The 15,923-nt window shown below is 44.9% G+C and overlaps 1 protein-coding gene across 1 annotated transcript; it reads right to left on the reverse strand.

Annotated features, from left to right (window-relative positions):
• Positions 1-7,202: 7,202 nt before the first annotated feature.
• Positions 7,203-9,214, reverse strand: Cycs (cytochrome c, somatic). Its single transcript, XM_075955327.1, has 3 exons — positions 9,061-9,214; positions 8,023-8,199; positions 7,203-7,914 (listed from the first exon to the last, which is right to left on the reverse strand). The coding sequence occupies exons 2-3, from the start codon at positions 8,189-8,191 to the stop codon at positions 7,766-7,768; spliced, it is 318 nt and encodes a 105-aa protein (XP_075811442.1). The 5' UTR covers positions 8,192-8,199; positions 9,061-9,214; the 3' UTR covers positions 7,203-7,765.
• Positions 9,215-15,923: the final 6,709 nt, after the last annotated feature.

Consider the following 15,923-nt stretch of genomic DNA (forward strand, 5'->3'; position numbering starts at 1 on the left):
TTTACCTACCAGATGCTACACGGTAGCAGCACCTTTCTCACCAGCGGTGACAGATAAAGTCGGTCCTAACCATTCTCTGTGTTCTGTGTACATTAAGAACCTTTGGACAGAAGTTAACGATGGAACTGACTGGAATAGCTAATATGTAGAACTAGAATACCCAGCGATGAGTGAACGATGACAACACAGGCACACAGGCAGTTTCTGGTGTGGATGATTTAATGATAAAGATAAGAAAAATAAAAGAGTCGAATTTGGGGGTACAGTTAAGAATTTTTTTTCTTTTTCTTTCTTTCTTTTTTTTTTTTTTTTTTTGACTTTCGAGACAGTGTTTCTCTGTAGTTTTTGGTGTCTGTCCTGGAACTAGCTCTTGTAGACCAGGCTGGCCTCAAACTCACAGAGATCCACCTGCCTCTGCCTCCCGAGTGCTGGGATTAAAGGCGTGCATGCACCACCACCACCTGGCCAGTTAAGAATTTTCTGTGAAATCTTCATTGTTACACAAAGTTCTGTTCAGCTGAGCTGGTCTATGGCTCAGAATTAGGAAATGTGGGCGCATCCCCTGATGCTTTCCAAAGCATTTGAGAAAGTGGTTTTAGAGAGGAAGGATGATTTCCAAGGTCTGAACTTCAAGGACTCTGCAACAATCCCGGCAACCGTGGGAGTCAGCGTTAGGAGCATGGCTGTATGAATCTTTCCATGCTCTGAGCTTGGAGGCCTAAGGATGGGACAGGGGGCTGCACACACTGGACTCGTGAAACCCATGTTTTTACTCTCCCAGGTGGTGTGGGAACATACGATACTGTGAGAACTCTCTCTCTCAAACACTGTCAATAAATGCAGGCCAAACCCAGAAAAAAAAATAGTTTTCTGTAAAGATGTTAGTTTTGTGACTAACTGCATGGCTGTTTTTGCAATGAATTACTGCGACGTTTATTTTCTTATGGTTCTAGAAAACAGAGGCCTGCCGTGGGGCTCAGTAGGCTGGAATGCAGTTGTCAGCAGGGCTGGTCCACTGACCTTTGACCTGTGCTCTCTAGTTTCAGACTGGCAGCACTCCTCAGCTGGGGCCCCATCACCCCAGCCTCTGCTTCCTTAATTACAGCACCCCCTCCAACTCTGACTCCTGTTTCTTCATTCGCAAATACCTTTGTAATTGGATCAGTACCACATGAATAAACCAGGACAAAGCCCCCCACGTCAAGATCTTTAACTTGATCGTATTCATAAAGTCTCATTTGCCCTACAAGGCAACTTTGGAGGCTTTGGGGGTCCGGATATGGACACATTGGGGCACTCTCGTTTCAGCTCATCACAATATGTATGAGGGTATCAAAGGTGTCTCAAATGCAGTCGAATATATAGCCTTTGGATTTGTGAGACTAGGCCCAAATGACATAAAGTCATTGGCATTTTAGATGCTTATGGATATGGCTCTTCCTGAGTGGGGAAGGTAAGAGAAATACCAAAGGCATTATTTAAGGAACGTTATTACATGGGTGGGTGTGTCAGGATTAAAATTGCTGCGCGCAACAGATGCTGAAATGCAAATGCTTTAGGAAGAAAGAACGCTCTTAAAATGGTAAAGTAGTCTGGGCTACTACGGCAGCTTTGTTATATCATCAATAGGACAGGTCCGTCCCTCTTCCCAGTCATCATCCTCAGGGGCTTGGCTGTCATCTTCAGGTGCCACCAACCAACATGGCTGCTCAGCAGTCATCTCTCCAGGTTCCTGGAAGGAGAGGGAACGGGCAAGGCAGGCCTCTTGACTGAGTCAGGTGTTTCTTGTTTTAATTCTCATTCTCTCCCTCTTTGAGACAGGACCTTTGCTATGTAGCCCAGGTTGGTCTAAAAATTGCAATTCTTTCGCTCCAGTCTCCTGAGTGCTGGGATTATAGGCATGCGACACCATCTCAGATCTAAAAAAAAACCCAGCCAGCCAAGTGTGGCAGCACACCTGTATTCTCAGTGCTTAGGAGGCTGAGGCAGAAGGATCTCAAGTTCGGAGCAGCCTAACCTCAGGCAGGACTCTGTCTAAGAGAATACCAACCAAGACAACAAACAGACAAAACTCGAAAGCATTGCCAGGCTACCGGGAAAACTAGACACACTTAGAGGATGAATGCATGAACATGAGAGATCCATTCTTTTAGCCGAACTCAGTCATCTTTAGGAACGCAGAGGGGGAATGTGAAGGTTGTGATTCGTGGATTCTTGATCTCACACAGGGATAGGTGAACTTTTAGGATGATACGTCTTTTCATGGACACAAACCTCTAAGGGCACTTCTTTTTTTTTTAAATTTATTTATTTATTAACGATTTCTGTCTCTTCCCCACCACCGCCTCCCATCTCTAAGGCACTTCTGTCCCAGTGAGCTTCAGGTTCACCCCACTTGGAAAAATCATGTGTCCTTTACCCTAAGTGCATGTTTAGAACCCTAAACAGTATGGCAGTGTGTCTGGTCCAGCTAGCCCCAAACTAGCTAACGTAGTTCAATTGAGTGCTGGTTAACATGCCACATACAATCTCTTAAATTTCCACAACTCTAAGGGCTAATACTGTATCAGTTTACAGATGAGGAATCTAAGGTACAGAAAGTTGAGTGGACTTGATTCCGTCAGGCACTGTCAGCGGAAGGCCCAAACCCTTTGGGGGCCTCTCTTCCTGCAGCCTTCACTACTAAAAGCTACAAAAAGTCATACTTTAAATATAACATGTACAAACTCTGTGTATGTGATTTAGAAAGTCTCTAAGTTTATCTTCTAACTCTAGCTGGAAAGGTATGTCGTATCTAGTCTGGACCTATGCGGGCCTAGTTCGGGTAGGGACAGTTACAAAGGTCCCTTACTAAATAAGAAAAGCTACTACTTAAGAATTTACGCACACAGCATATTTGTGTTACGGTGTAGCTGCCCATGGAGAGGTCCTGAACCGAAAGCCAGCATGCATCCGGCATTTCACCTTCGTGGGAGAGGGAGGCTGAGGGTGTTAAATCACACTGTGGTATTTATACCGTCTGAGCTACTGATGGTGTTACTGAACATCTGTCACCTCCAGATTAGAAACAGCATTGCTCAAAGCAAACAGCAAGGTGAATGCATCTTCCTTCCAACCAGGAGGTAAAGAATTCATGTTGGAAATGGGAGAGACATTTGCTGAAATGGGGCAGGGGAGGGCTAAGGTGCTCAAGGAACACAAGACAACAGTTGCAGAACTGGGAAATTCATATACAAACCAGAATCTGATAGGGGTCCATTGATTCAGTGGACTTAAAGAGTTGATCTGATTACAGGGGGCCAGACCATAGAAACGCAGGCTTTCCTCCAAGACTCAGTCAGGCATGGGAATAGAGAACGCATATGGCTGAGTTCCCAAGCTGGGTTTACAGAGTAGATGCAAAAAGAAGCACAAATGACCAAGGCAGAGAATATGGAGAATTCATAGACTGAGAAGAAATCCAGATGTGGGATCCCCCTCTGTATGCTATGAATATGTTTTATTGCCACTGGTTAATAAAGAAGCTGCTTTCAACCAATGGCTTAACAGACTATAGACAGGCTGGAAAAGATATACAAAGAAAGTAGGCAGAGTCAGGGAAAAGCCATGTAAGCACCGGAGAAGAAAGATGTTTGTAGAAGCCTTGCCGGTAGGCCACGACCTCAAGGTGATGCACAGATTAATAGAGATGGGTTAATTTAAAATATATGAGCTAGCTAGAAATACGCTTAAGCTATTGGCCAAACAGTACTGCAATTAATACAGTTTCTGTGTGACTGTTTCGGGTCTGGGTGACCGGGAAATGAACAAGCAGTCTCTGCCTACAAAATCCCAAGAGGCTGGCTAAGGACAGAGGTCACAATGAATGACAGGAGTCTGGGTTTTGGTTAGTCCCAGTAGAAACAACAGACACTGATATGTAGTTGATTAAGAGAGGGTGTCAGAGAGTCTAAGCCAGCTCAAGTGCTTAGTGACTGTGATGACAGGAAGTAGAGACAACAGGTTCATGTAGATGAGATCCCACTAACATGTCTATGCCAGGAATGATCTGGAAGACGAGGCTTCTGTTGTAGACAATGTGGAAACTGAGTAGGCTCCATTTGTGAGGGCTATAGAAGCATAGGCCTGGAGTAAACCCAGTTTCTATTAAACAAACCAGGTTGTTAAGAATATTTGCTGATCTTAGAGGATCAAGGCTCCATCTGTAACCCATTCCAGATCTGATACCCACTTCTGGTCTCTGTGGGCACCAGGCACACACATGGTTCTCATACACAGATGCAGGCAAACAGTCATACACATAAAACAAACACATCTTTACTATTATTTGGGGGCAGGGTTTTTCCTGTATAGCCCTGGTTGTCCAGGATCTCTCTGCTGACTCTCACTGCTGCAATTAAAGGTGTGCACTATATTCAGCTAATAAATGTTTAAAACGAGAGATAACTCGGTTCATATGAAGTTTATACGTCACCCTGGAAAGTGCAGGGGTCAGCATGTATGATAGCGAGCACGGTAATTCATCTAAGTGACCTTTAAGCTCTGTGAATCTATGAGCAACACAACTCTGCTTTGCCGCAAAGCTCTGAACAAGTGAGACTTACTTTCTGTTTGCATTTTTCAGACAAGGCCTTCTGTAGTCCAGTCTGACCTCAAACGCACTATGTAACCAAGGATAACCTTGGATTTCTGATCTTCCCATCTTCACTTCCCAAGTACTGGGATCACAAGAAGGCACCACCATGCCTGGAACGCTAGGTATCAAAACCAGGGCGTCACACGTGTTAAACATTCTTATCAACTGAGCTACAGCCCGGGCCTGTTGAAACATTCTTAAAGCATCACATAGAAGAATTAAAGTTTTGGGGACACAATTTCTTTATGCAATTGTTATTACTTTCGTGACAGGGCATCACTGTGTACCTCAGGCTGGCATAGAACTCAAAAATCCTCCATGTCTCACCACACCCAACTGTCACTACCAAGTCCTAACATTAACACGAAACCAGCCCTAGACAATACACAAAGGAACAAGTGACTGTTCTAGAGGGCTCACCTTCTATTTGGGGTGAGGTTGGGTTGGCCTATATGTGATATATTGATAAAGTACTCTAGTTTTAGTCCCCAGGCCAGCATTGTCTACAATACACCTCCAATAACACAATGACCTTGTTTGATAGTTCTTCCTCCAAGTTTACTACTCAAGCTGTAGACCTATTTAAAATAAAATGTTAAAAATACTAACTCGATGTGTTATACAGACACCTAGTAAATATGAGCCCAGTGTGGATTTCTAGCAAACAGGAAATGAAAAGTTCTTTATAGTCTGAGAATCTTACTGTGCATGCCAGACAAGTATGGAGGTCAGAGGGCAATATGATCAGTTCTCTCCTTCAGTCACATGGATCCTCAGGACTGAATTCACGCTATCAGTCTTGAAGAAGGCAGGTAGGTGCCTTTTCCCTGAGCCAACTGTTCAGCCCAGAACACAGATATCCACCTGCCTCTGGGATTAAAGGCCTAGGCCGCCACCCCCTGGCTCAGAATAAGGGACTTTGACTAAAACTGACCTATAGCCATAGTTCCTTGGTCTGGTTTCATCCATGTTGTTCTTCAGCCACTCAAGCCTGGCTCAGTTAACTTCATCTGTAAAATGTCAGTTGGATTGCAAAACATCTCTAAAATTCTTACCAATCATGAGGTCCTTTGAATTTATAATGAAAGCCCCATTTTTATAAAGTATTAAGCGAAATGTTTAGTCATCTTAATTGCTCATTTTTTCTATCATTCCTAGGATGCAGAAAATGAATTAACTTCAGGGCTTTCTTTGCACTGGTTAAAAAGCATCCTTCCATAGTTGTTACTAAAACCTGGGTCACCAAGTCCTGTGTTACAAAGGCTCAACCTTTGAAGGATTTAGAAGCTTATCAGGGCTGGAAATGACTGTCTTCCAGAGGATCCAGCTTGGATTCCTAGCACCCACACTGCAGATCCCCTTTGTAACAGCAGTCCCAGGGGACCCGACACCCTCATCTAGTCCCCAGGGGCACTGCATATGTAGTGTGCAGACAAAACATCCATACACATAACAAAAAACCCAGCTATCAATCAGCCTAAAACTCTGAATTTGCAGCCTGGGCTACATATTTAGATGGATGATGGTAGCACATCTTCAATCCCAGCACTTAGGAGACAGGCAGATGGATCTGTTAGTTCAAGGCCAGTCTGATCTACAAAGCAAGTTCTAAGACAGGCTTCAAAGCTACAGAGAAACTGTCTTAAAAAACAAAACAACCCCAAAACTCCACTTTTGTTTCCAGTTTTTTTTTTTTGGGGGGGGGGGTTTGAGACAGGGTTTCTCTGTCCTGGAACTCACTTTGTAGACCAAGCTGACCTTGAACTCACTGAGATCCACCTACCTCTGGGATTAAAGGTTTGCGCCACCACCACCCAGCTAGACTGCTTTCAATTTCTTGTATGAACGTCACAAAGTGGTTTGTCAGACTTTAGAAAGCTTCTTAACCTTCTCCACACTTTTGATGTCATTGATGAGTTCCTTTCCCAGTCAAAAGACTCCGCCATCACCCTATTTCCCTACCATTTTCTATACAATGTAGGACCACTCAGTGAGTGCTTAACTATTCCTCTTCAAATGTGATATTCTGGCCAAAGAACCAAGGGTGAAGTGTTGCTCCAATCTGAGTTGTCCCAGAGGTCAAGGTCACTGCATGGAGCACCTTCACTAGATACTTTACATTAGGGAAAGTTACCTTGTTTTTTTTTTTTGGTCTTTTTTGTTATTTTGTCTTTTTTTTTTTTTTTTTTTTTTTTCTGAAGCTGAGGACCGAACCCAGGGCCTTGCGCTTGCTAGGCAAGCGCTCTACCACTGAGCTAAATCCCCAACCCCTACATTAGGGAAAGTTAAACTAAAACCTTGTCACCAGTCAAACAAAGCAGAATCAAAAGACCATGACCTGTAATTAATCACCTTCTTACTGTTGCAAACTTCTTTATTTTAATCCTTCCGTAAAAAGTTGGCAAAGAATACCACCAGCAATCACACCTGTATAGAAGTTCCAGTTCTGTTTTGTTTCCAAAAGGGTGTTTAAAGACAATTCTGAATTGCAATTTAGTCTTAGATAAGAATTAAAAAGGTCTAAGTTGCTGGTTTCTGAAGGCATTTTAACATAATAGATCAACTATAACATTGCTAAATACTCTTTATTTGATATATTATACATAGACCACAGTAAGTGCCTTTCAATGGTAAAAGGCAGCATCCTTTGACCTAGGGAAGTCTAATAAAATAAGACCATCGAGTCAAGAATAGACAGTTGCCTCCTGACCTTTAGCCATTGCCTGTAACAGCAGTACAAACTTTACCACAGATGAGTCTTCTCATTTCTGAGATAGTGACAGAATTCCCCAGTGTTTAAACATATTCATATGTCCAATTATATAAATTTAGTTATAAAACCATTTAGTAGGTTTGAGGTGACACCCCCATCTTTGTGGAAAGTACAACTTTAATAATTAAGTCCAATCTTATCTTGAGAAAGGGAGAACAGTGACGGTGTTTATGCAACTGGAATCGTTACTTTAATAAAGATCATATCCACTTTTCTACAAGTCAGTTTTCCTTAATCAAGACTGTCCAACAAAACACTGTTAGCCGTTCATGATCTGAATTTTGGGGTATGAATTAAATTACGGTACACATTAAAAGTCATGAGACATTTGTTTTGTAATAAATAAGGCACTGGAATTACTCCTTAGTAGCCTTTTTAAGATAAGCTATTAGGTCCGCCCTCTCTCCCTTCTTCTTAATTCCAGCGAAGATCATTTTTGTTCCAGGGATGTACTTTTTGGGATTCTCCAAATACTCCATCAGGGTGTCCTCTCCCCAGGTGATGCCTAAACAGAAAGGGATGCAGTGGTTAAAGCGTTTCATACTCCTGGTAAGTCTACCACTGGTTACACCCATATAGCCTGTGCTGTGATCTAACCACAGTCCCCACTTACCTTTGTTCTTATTGGCATCTGTGTACGAGAATCCAGCCGCCTGACCTGTCTTCCTCCCAAACAGACCGTGGAGGTTTGGTCCAGTCTTATGCTTGCCTCCCTTTTCCACAGTGTGGCACTGGGCACACTTCTGAACAAAAATCTTCTTGCCTTTCTCAACGTCACCCATTTTTAATTCTAAAAATGAAAAGACCCAACAGTTCAAATAACTTGCTCAAGAAACACATACAATGGATCCTGATGACCATTCAAATCACCTAACTAGCAACCCACTGCTAGTCTGTCCTCCAACACCTGGCCGGATGCTACCTCACTCAGTTGGAATACTCCCCAATAATAAACACACTAATTAGGAGACACTCCCCCCTCCCCACTTAAGGCAAGTCTATGTTTATGATAGGTTTGTGCTCAAGTAAGGGAAGTGGAAAATCAACTCAAATCTGTGTTTCAGAAGAAGGGAAGGTCAAAAAGTCACAAATATAAAACTGGCCTACAATTGCATTATACCAAAACCACTGCGACTCTAACGTTTCAGGATGCGTAATTGCTGTCTGAGCTGCCAATTAAAGACACCTCCAAAAATAAGAAAAATCACAGTTATAGGGCTGTATGTGTGTGGTGGTGGTGGTGTGTGGGTGTCCTAAGTGCTTTCAGCCGCTCTGCTCTCATTTGGAGGCTAAATTACTCTCTCTTGCATTAGTCTGGCACTGGAAAGCAAAGGAGGGCTGGGGTAGGAACCTTCTCCCTTTCGCGTTTTAAGATCGCGGGGGTGACCACGAGGTCACCCATTCAAGCCGGATTCAAGGAGAATGATTAACCCAGTCTTCTGGATGCCCGATCAGGAAAATGAACCGGCCAGTTCCTGAGGAGCAGCAGCCTCTGCTTTGCTCTCTGGAAGGGCGGTGGGCGAGAGGTCTCCAGCACTCCAGGCCCCGGCCCCGCGCCCACGCCGCCTCCAGCCCTGCTTTGCGCCACTATTTCAGGCCCGCGCCGGCCTCTTCGCGCCCTTCCCGCCCCGCGTCCCCGTCTCGCGCTCACCGCTCCCGGGTGATCAACACCACCAACACCGCTGCGACCCGAAGACGGACGTCCCGCTCTCTAGCCCAAGGACACGCCGGCCCGCGCCTATGTACCGGTGTCGGTGCAACCGCACTTGCTCTGCCCGCCCGCGGCCCGACGTACGGCAACGTCGGGTGCTGCGACGTGGCGTAGCCGCGCCTCATTGGCCTCAGCATCGGGATCGCTCCGGCGAGGTGCGCGCGCATGCGGGCTAGCAGGTTAGGGTGTGCCCAGAGGGCGCCCTTCCTCTAAAGGCCTCGTTTGCCCGGCACTTACGACAGGCCCTGGACGTAAGGCGTGGACGTGGGTGACGTCACCCTCGGGGTCTGGGGCTTGCGTGGGGCGTGGGGAGGCAGGGCGGCGACTCCTTCGGGATCGAAGGCGCAGCGTGCTCAGGTGACACTTGGCTCTGCACTCTTTCGGCCGCCGCCCACGGGGAGTGCCACAACTGCCGCCCGGTCAGCTGGCGACCTTTACCCCTGCTTAGACAAGACTCCCTGGCTTTTGCGACTGCTCCGTCCCGAGGGGGTGCCTGCTGGTGACCTTCCGGCTCCTGCTGGTGACCTTCCGGCTCTGCCAGTGACGCAGCGCCCCAAAGCTGGGGAAGGTGCGGTCCTTGTGGCAGGCAGGGTCGTCGCCTGGAGTCCCTGTTCCCTTACCCTAGTGTTTGTAGAAAAACAAGGAGGGTGTGCAGGCAAGCTTTAAGAAGAAACACGATTTGATCTGATTCTTGGGATCTGTTGGTCTTGCATCCCTTCTGACCATATTGGGGATGGAAGTTTTGTAGCACACTTTTCCAGTATGCTTCGAAACGAATTCCCTGCCTGACACTCTAAATTCTACTATTGGAAGTTTTGTTACTTTTTTTTACCCTAGTTTTTTGAGATAGGGTTTCACTGTAACTGCCCAAACTGTCTTCCTGGAACTAGCTGAGTAGATCAGGCTGACCTTGAACTCAGAGATCCGCCTGCCTCAGCTGGGATTAAAAGTGTGAGCCTCTTGGCCCAGCCCTTTTTTATTACTTTTATCTCCCAAGTTCACAGTCCAAATTCTGACCCGTGGCCGTCTTTTTCTGTTCTGTCTAGCCTTGACTTATTCTGTCAAATGTTTAAAGATACCTGGTGCTTGGCAGACCCTTTTCCTGGTATCAAGAGTAAACTTGCAAACTTTGGTGAAGTTTATTTACATTCTACCATATTTCCTTCCACCGTCAGAGCAACACTAGATGTTAGGAGGCTGGTCTGAATCGCTGTAGATCCCTTTCAAGCCACTGGTCCTATGATTTGCTCCAGGGGAAGACATATGTATGAGTACAGTTATTCTTAGGTATCCCCAGGGGCAGTTGGCTCCAGAACAGTCCCCAGCACCCATACAGAATCCCATGGGTGCTTAAGTCCCTCTCATGAAGTGGTGTAGTATTTGCAAACAATCTACATAGTCTTCCCAACATTTACATCATCTCTAGATTATAGCATGCCAAACACAGTGCTATATAACGTCATTTAGGGACAAATGACAGAAATCCCAAAGTCACTCAATATTCCTGAGTATTGGAAGTTCAGCTACATAGTATGTGGTGATCTGATCTGCTGGTGTTTTTGACCCACAGATGTAGAATCTGTACGTAGAGAAAATAAAAAACCCACAGAATTGGAAGCTATAACATAAAAATAAAAGAACAATAAGGTAAAAAGTGCCCAAAGAATTGGGAGACAAAATTCTCCAAAAATGAGTCGGTTTTGAGTTTTCCATCTTCTGCTGGGTACTGCACCTGTAGTGTGGAGCCTGCACTACGGGACCATTCGCGAGCAGGCTAGGGCCTGGTGATTTTAAACACACAAAGACCCACAAACAGAGACAGGAGTCTTCCTTGAAACAAGAGTGCCCCTTTATTGTGTACCAGAGCCGCTTAGATAGGGACCCTTAACTGCTAGCCATGCCCCAGCCAAACTCACCAGAAACCATTCCCCTGCCATCAGGAACTCCTGAGGGTCTCATGCTCAGAGTAGCTACAAACACAGGAAAACAAGCTGTTTGCCCACAGAAGCTGCAAGCCTAACAAGTTGTTTACAGGAAATTCAGGATCTGCGTCCACAACCCCCAACAAATATCACCATGTAAGCAGTCACGTGGCTGAACCAGTGCGAGAGTGTTAGCTTTGTTCTTTAACTTTATTTATTGTCCATGTGTGGGCACATACATTTTAAGAAAAACTAAAGGGCTTGAGCTCCTGCCCTAATCCTTGGAATGTGAATTAATCTCTCAGAAGCTCTAAATTCATCTAATGTAAATGTAAACATTTAAAAGATAGGGTTTGTCTTCTGGGGTATTTGATATGGTTGGAATCATTTGTTTCTGAGGAAAATTGGGGGGGGCGGACGCAAAACATCTTATTATGCCTTAGCAACCAGTTAAACAAGTGGCTCTCTACTTAGGATTTGGACACGATTTTGATACAGTTTCTTATTCAAAGGTTCATGTACTTGAAGCTTGCTCCACAGGTGGCAGTATGGGAGGGTGGTAAGACCTTTACAAGGAAGGGCCTGATGGAAGGAACACTTCTTCATCAGATTCCTTGCACCTTAGTCCTGTAAAACAGAAACCAGAAATATCCCACACAGGTTAACGGGAAACTGAAACCAAGAATATACCTTGCAGGTTAAGTCTTCTGTTGATGGTCAAAACAGTTCCTGTCTGTTCCTAGCCAAGAGATAAATCCTATGTCCTATGCCAAGTCCCTGCTAATTAAGGCTTCTGTTTGTAATCTCTTAAATTCCTGGTCTGATATTAACTGCTTGTAACCCCCTTCACACCCCCCATTCACTTGATGTGAATTCTTCCTTTGGTATATCTTAGCCTTTGTTCCTCCCCTTTTATTGTATCATTTTAACAATAGATAACTGTCAAACCCCTCACCTTTTATGAACACCTTATCTCTCCCCAGCGATTAAGAGCGCTGGCTGCTCTTCCAGAGGTCCAGAGTTAAACCTTATGGTGGCTCATAAACATCTGGGATGTGATCTGGTGCCCTCTTCTGGCCTGCAGGGAAACATGCAGGCAGAACACTATATGCATAATAAATAATAAATCTTTTTTTTTAAAGGAACTTGGAGAGGCCAGTGGGGGCTGCTCTTGCCCCCCCCCCAACTTGCCAGATGGTTGTGGTACACGCCTTTAATCCCAGTACTCAGGAGGCAGGTGGATCACTGTGAGTTCGAGGACAACCTGGTCTCAGCGAATTCCAGGACAGCCAGGACTGTTTCACAGAGAAACCCTGTCTCAAAAAACCAAAACAAAACAGAAAACCCAACTTAGGGGGAGACAGCTGGCTGGCTAGCCTAGGGAACCCCAAACTTGCTTTAATTCAGACAGCCATGGTCTTGGCCTTTTCTCACAATTTTTGGAATTAACAGTTCTCCAGGAGGAGACATCTGGGCGCTAGTTGGGAGGGGTGCATTAGTTCGCTCCTGAGTGGATTAGTTCCTGAGAAAGCCAATTATTATGAAGGAGCAAACCTGGTCCCTCTTGCTTCCTCCTTTGCCATGAGACTTCTTTTCTCGTGCTTCCCACCATATGCTGTTTGTCTTGAGGCTCTCACCAGAAGCTGATGTGTGTGCATGTGTGTGATATACAAAGTTAATGACAAAATGTCAGCTACTGTAACTCTGAAGGCAAGCCAGGGAGTAGAATAAGAAGAATGTCAGATGTTGGGTCTGGGGGTGTGCAAATAATGGGGACAGATTACCGAAGTCTATGAAACCAGAAGCAAACTTTATTCCAAAAATCACTAGGGGGCACAAAAAGCTTACCAGCTAGCTGGGACCACAACCAGAACTCTTCTGAAACTGTGACATTGGGGGCTTATTTGGGGCCCATTTTAAAAGTAAGAAGTAAGCATTGGACATGGACAAAGGCATTTTTACCATTTTGTTAAGCTTAGAGACATATTGCATTTTACAATTTCCGCTTACAAGGTTCCAGCCCTGCAGCATTATTGAAACAACTAGTGGTGCTTACAAAACCCTCAGCTTTCTTGACATAGCCTGCTTCCTGTAGCAGGCAGGATACGAAACAGCATGAAGCTGAAAGTCATGTAGAAAAAAATTATTAAAAGCTAACCTTGGTCCACAGCAGTTGTCGGCTGTAAGGGGTAAGGTTTACTGCAAAAAACTGACCAATAGCTGCGGGGAGCCATTGTAAAAAAAGCTAGCCTTTGCTCATAGACAGAGCTGCTGGCTGTAAGTAAAGAAGCTAATACCTATTTGCTGACAGTTGATGACTGTCTGTTCCCATCTCTTTAGGCTAATAAGTATATATTCCTATATTCCCAGACCCTTCATCAGATAGATACAAGGTTTTGCTACTTAGATTCACTGTAGTTTAATTTCCTCCTTTTATTATAAAACACAACACATAGAGTTAGTTATGTTTGGTTTATCTTTGATGGTATCAGTATAGGCATGTTATGCCACTGGCCAACAGCCGAGGATAGAACTCCTTCATTTAGCAAACCTGAAATTTCATAACCTGTTGAAATGGATAACTTTGTCCGCTTGACTGGATTCTGTAATATCCAGGTGGCCAGCCCTCTTTCTAGGTATGCCAGTAAAGTATCTCCAAGAGACAGGCATTTCAGTCAGTGAACCGAGCAGGACAGAGTCTCATCCAAAATGGATGGGCACATGAGACGGTCGAGGGTCCAGAAGAAACAAAAAAGCAGAGACGGGCACTCCTGCTTTCTCCCAAGAGCCAGAGCGCCTTTCTTAGCTGTGGACAAAGAATTCTAGGTTCTCTGGCCTTTGGAACTTTCCCCATTAACCCTGAGTTCTCAGGCAGAATTGTGCTATTAGATTCCCTGGTTGGGGGCTCTCTGGGTTTGGAGTTAGCCTTGCTACTCACTTCTCTGGTTTTTCCAGTCTTCAGGTGGCCTGTCACAGAATTTCTCATCATCCGCAGCCGCGTGGACAATCCTGTGAAATCCTCTCACACCTGTGCAGGTGTTCCTCATTTTATCTCACACCTGGGCAGGTGTTCCTCATTTTATTACGCTTTGCTTTTTCTCTCCCCTCTTTGTACATCCTGTTTCTTCTTCCTTTCAGATTCCAGGTTTGTGGCAACCCTGTTATAAAACAAATCTAAAGATGCTAGTTTCTGTTTACTTGCTTGTTTTGTTTTCTTTTTTAAGGCCTGTGCTCATGTGATGGCTATTCTTGGTTGTCAACTTGGCTATGTCTGGAGTGAACTATAGTCCAGAACTCGAAAGCACACTTGTGATTTGGACCTTGAGACAAGACAGTATGCCTTTGCTCCAGATCTTGAGACTGGATGACACTCGCCTTTAATCAAACCTTGAGGAAGGCACATTTTAAATCTGGGTCACATTTCCTGCTGGAAGGACAGGGGAAGAAGGAGGAGGATGTGTTCCTTCTTGCCCTCCTTGCCCTGCTTGCCCTCACCTTGTCAGCACATCCATTCCTGCACTAGCATCAGAGCCTACTTCTTGGGGATATACTAAGATCAGCTGAAACACCCAGCCTAGAGGAACTTGGACTTTCTCTTCATAGCTAGCATTTGTTGAACTGCAACCTGTAAGTCATTCCAATAAATTCATTATATATATTACACACACACACACTCATCCCCTAAGTTCTGTGACCCTAGAGAACCCTGACTAATACAGCTCGTTTCCTGTCTGTACGGTACATTTTAGTAGTCTCACAATATATCAGTCTTTGTTAGTATATATTTGTTAGGGTGATCTGAAATAGATGATTTGATGTTACTGTTATAGTTATTTGAGAGAGTCAGGAAATGCATGCATACAATATGGCCCAAGTGTGTGTTCTCACCACCGCACTTACAGTTCCCCTTTCTGCTTTCCAGACCAGTTAATAACTCCACAGTGGGCTTTGAGTGTTCAAAGGAGAAGCAGAGAACCAATCTCTTCCCTTAAAATTAAAGTTCGGAAATGATCAAACTCAGCAAAGCATGATGGCAGCGAAGACAGCCCAGCGGTCAGGCTTCCTGGGCTGAGAATGGAAAAGGAACATTACTGAAGGAAAGAAGCTAACAGCCCTGCTCCAGCAAACACAAGGAAGTGAAACACCTTCTCCCTGACATGGAGGCAGTTAGTGATCTAGAGCAATTCTCGGAAGCCAGGCCTAATCCCCTGTAAGTCATAACTCTTTGGGTTTATGAGTAGTGAGTGGCGAGGAAGCTTCAGGCTCCCTGAAGCGAGCAGAGGAGGCTCATGGATTCAAGGGAAGTCTTTCTTAGTAGAAACTTGGAAGGTGAGGCAGCCAGAGCTGGTGTAAAGCCAGTCATCTAGACGACCTAGAGAAGTAATCAATTCAGCGCTCTCAGCACTTCTTATGATGACCCACTCCCTACCTTTCTCTGCCTTAACCTGGTGATCTCTTGGGATTCCCTTACTCCTGCTGCTCTTGGCTCCCTAGCTTTTGCTTGGGTTAGGCCATTGGGAGGCACTGGAAACTTCCTTAAAGGCTGGGTTAAAGCTTCTTGCTGTTTCAAATTCTTTGGAGCCCTACTAACCCCTGGAAGTTCTCTTAATTATGCCCAATCTGTGAACAGCTCTCATCTGTACTTCCTCCAATAAAATCCCTTGGAAGATCAGTGTCCTAGACCCCTCCTGGGTATAAATGCATTTCCCATTTTCGGGACAGTACCCAGTCCTCAGCCAGAACAGAAATTCTGTTCCCCTCACTTGTCCTGCACTGAGAAGACAGGATAACCAAGAGGAGTTCCAGTGAGGCCCCACATTGATAGTGTAGCAGAAGCCGAAGGCCTCAAACCAGACCAGTGACTTTGCAATGAACACTTGC

Source organism: Microtus pennsylvanicus, chromosome 21 (assembly GCF_037038515.1).
Source record: "Microtus pennsylvanicus isolate mMicPen1 chromosome 21, mMicPen1.hap1, whole genome shotgun sequence".
NCBI lineage: Eukaryota > Metazoa > Chordata > Mammalia > Rodentia > Cricetidae > Microtus > Microtus pennsylvanicus.

Coding starts and splice junctions, on each gene's coding strand:
- Cycs (XM_075955327.1), bottom strand. CDS start 8,191: ATGGGTGACGTTGAGAAAGGCAAGAAGATTTTTGTTCAGAAGTGTGCC. Junction 7,915..8,022: donor AGATGCCAATAAGAACAAAG/GTAAGTGGGGAC, acceptor CTTTCTGTTTAG/GCATCACCTGGGGAGAGGAC.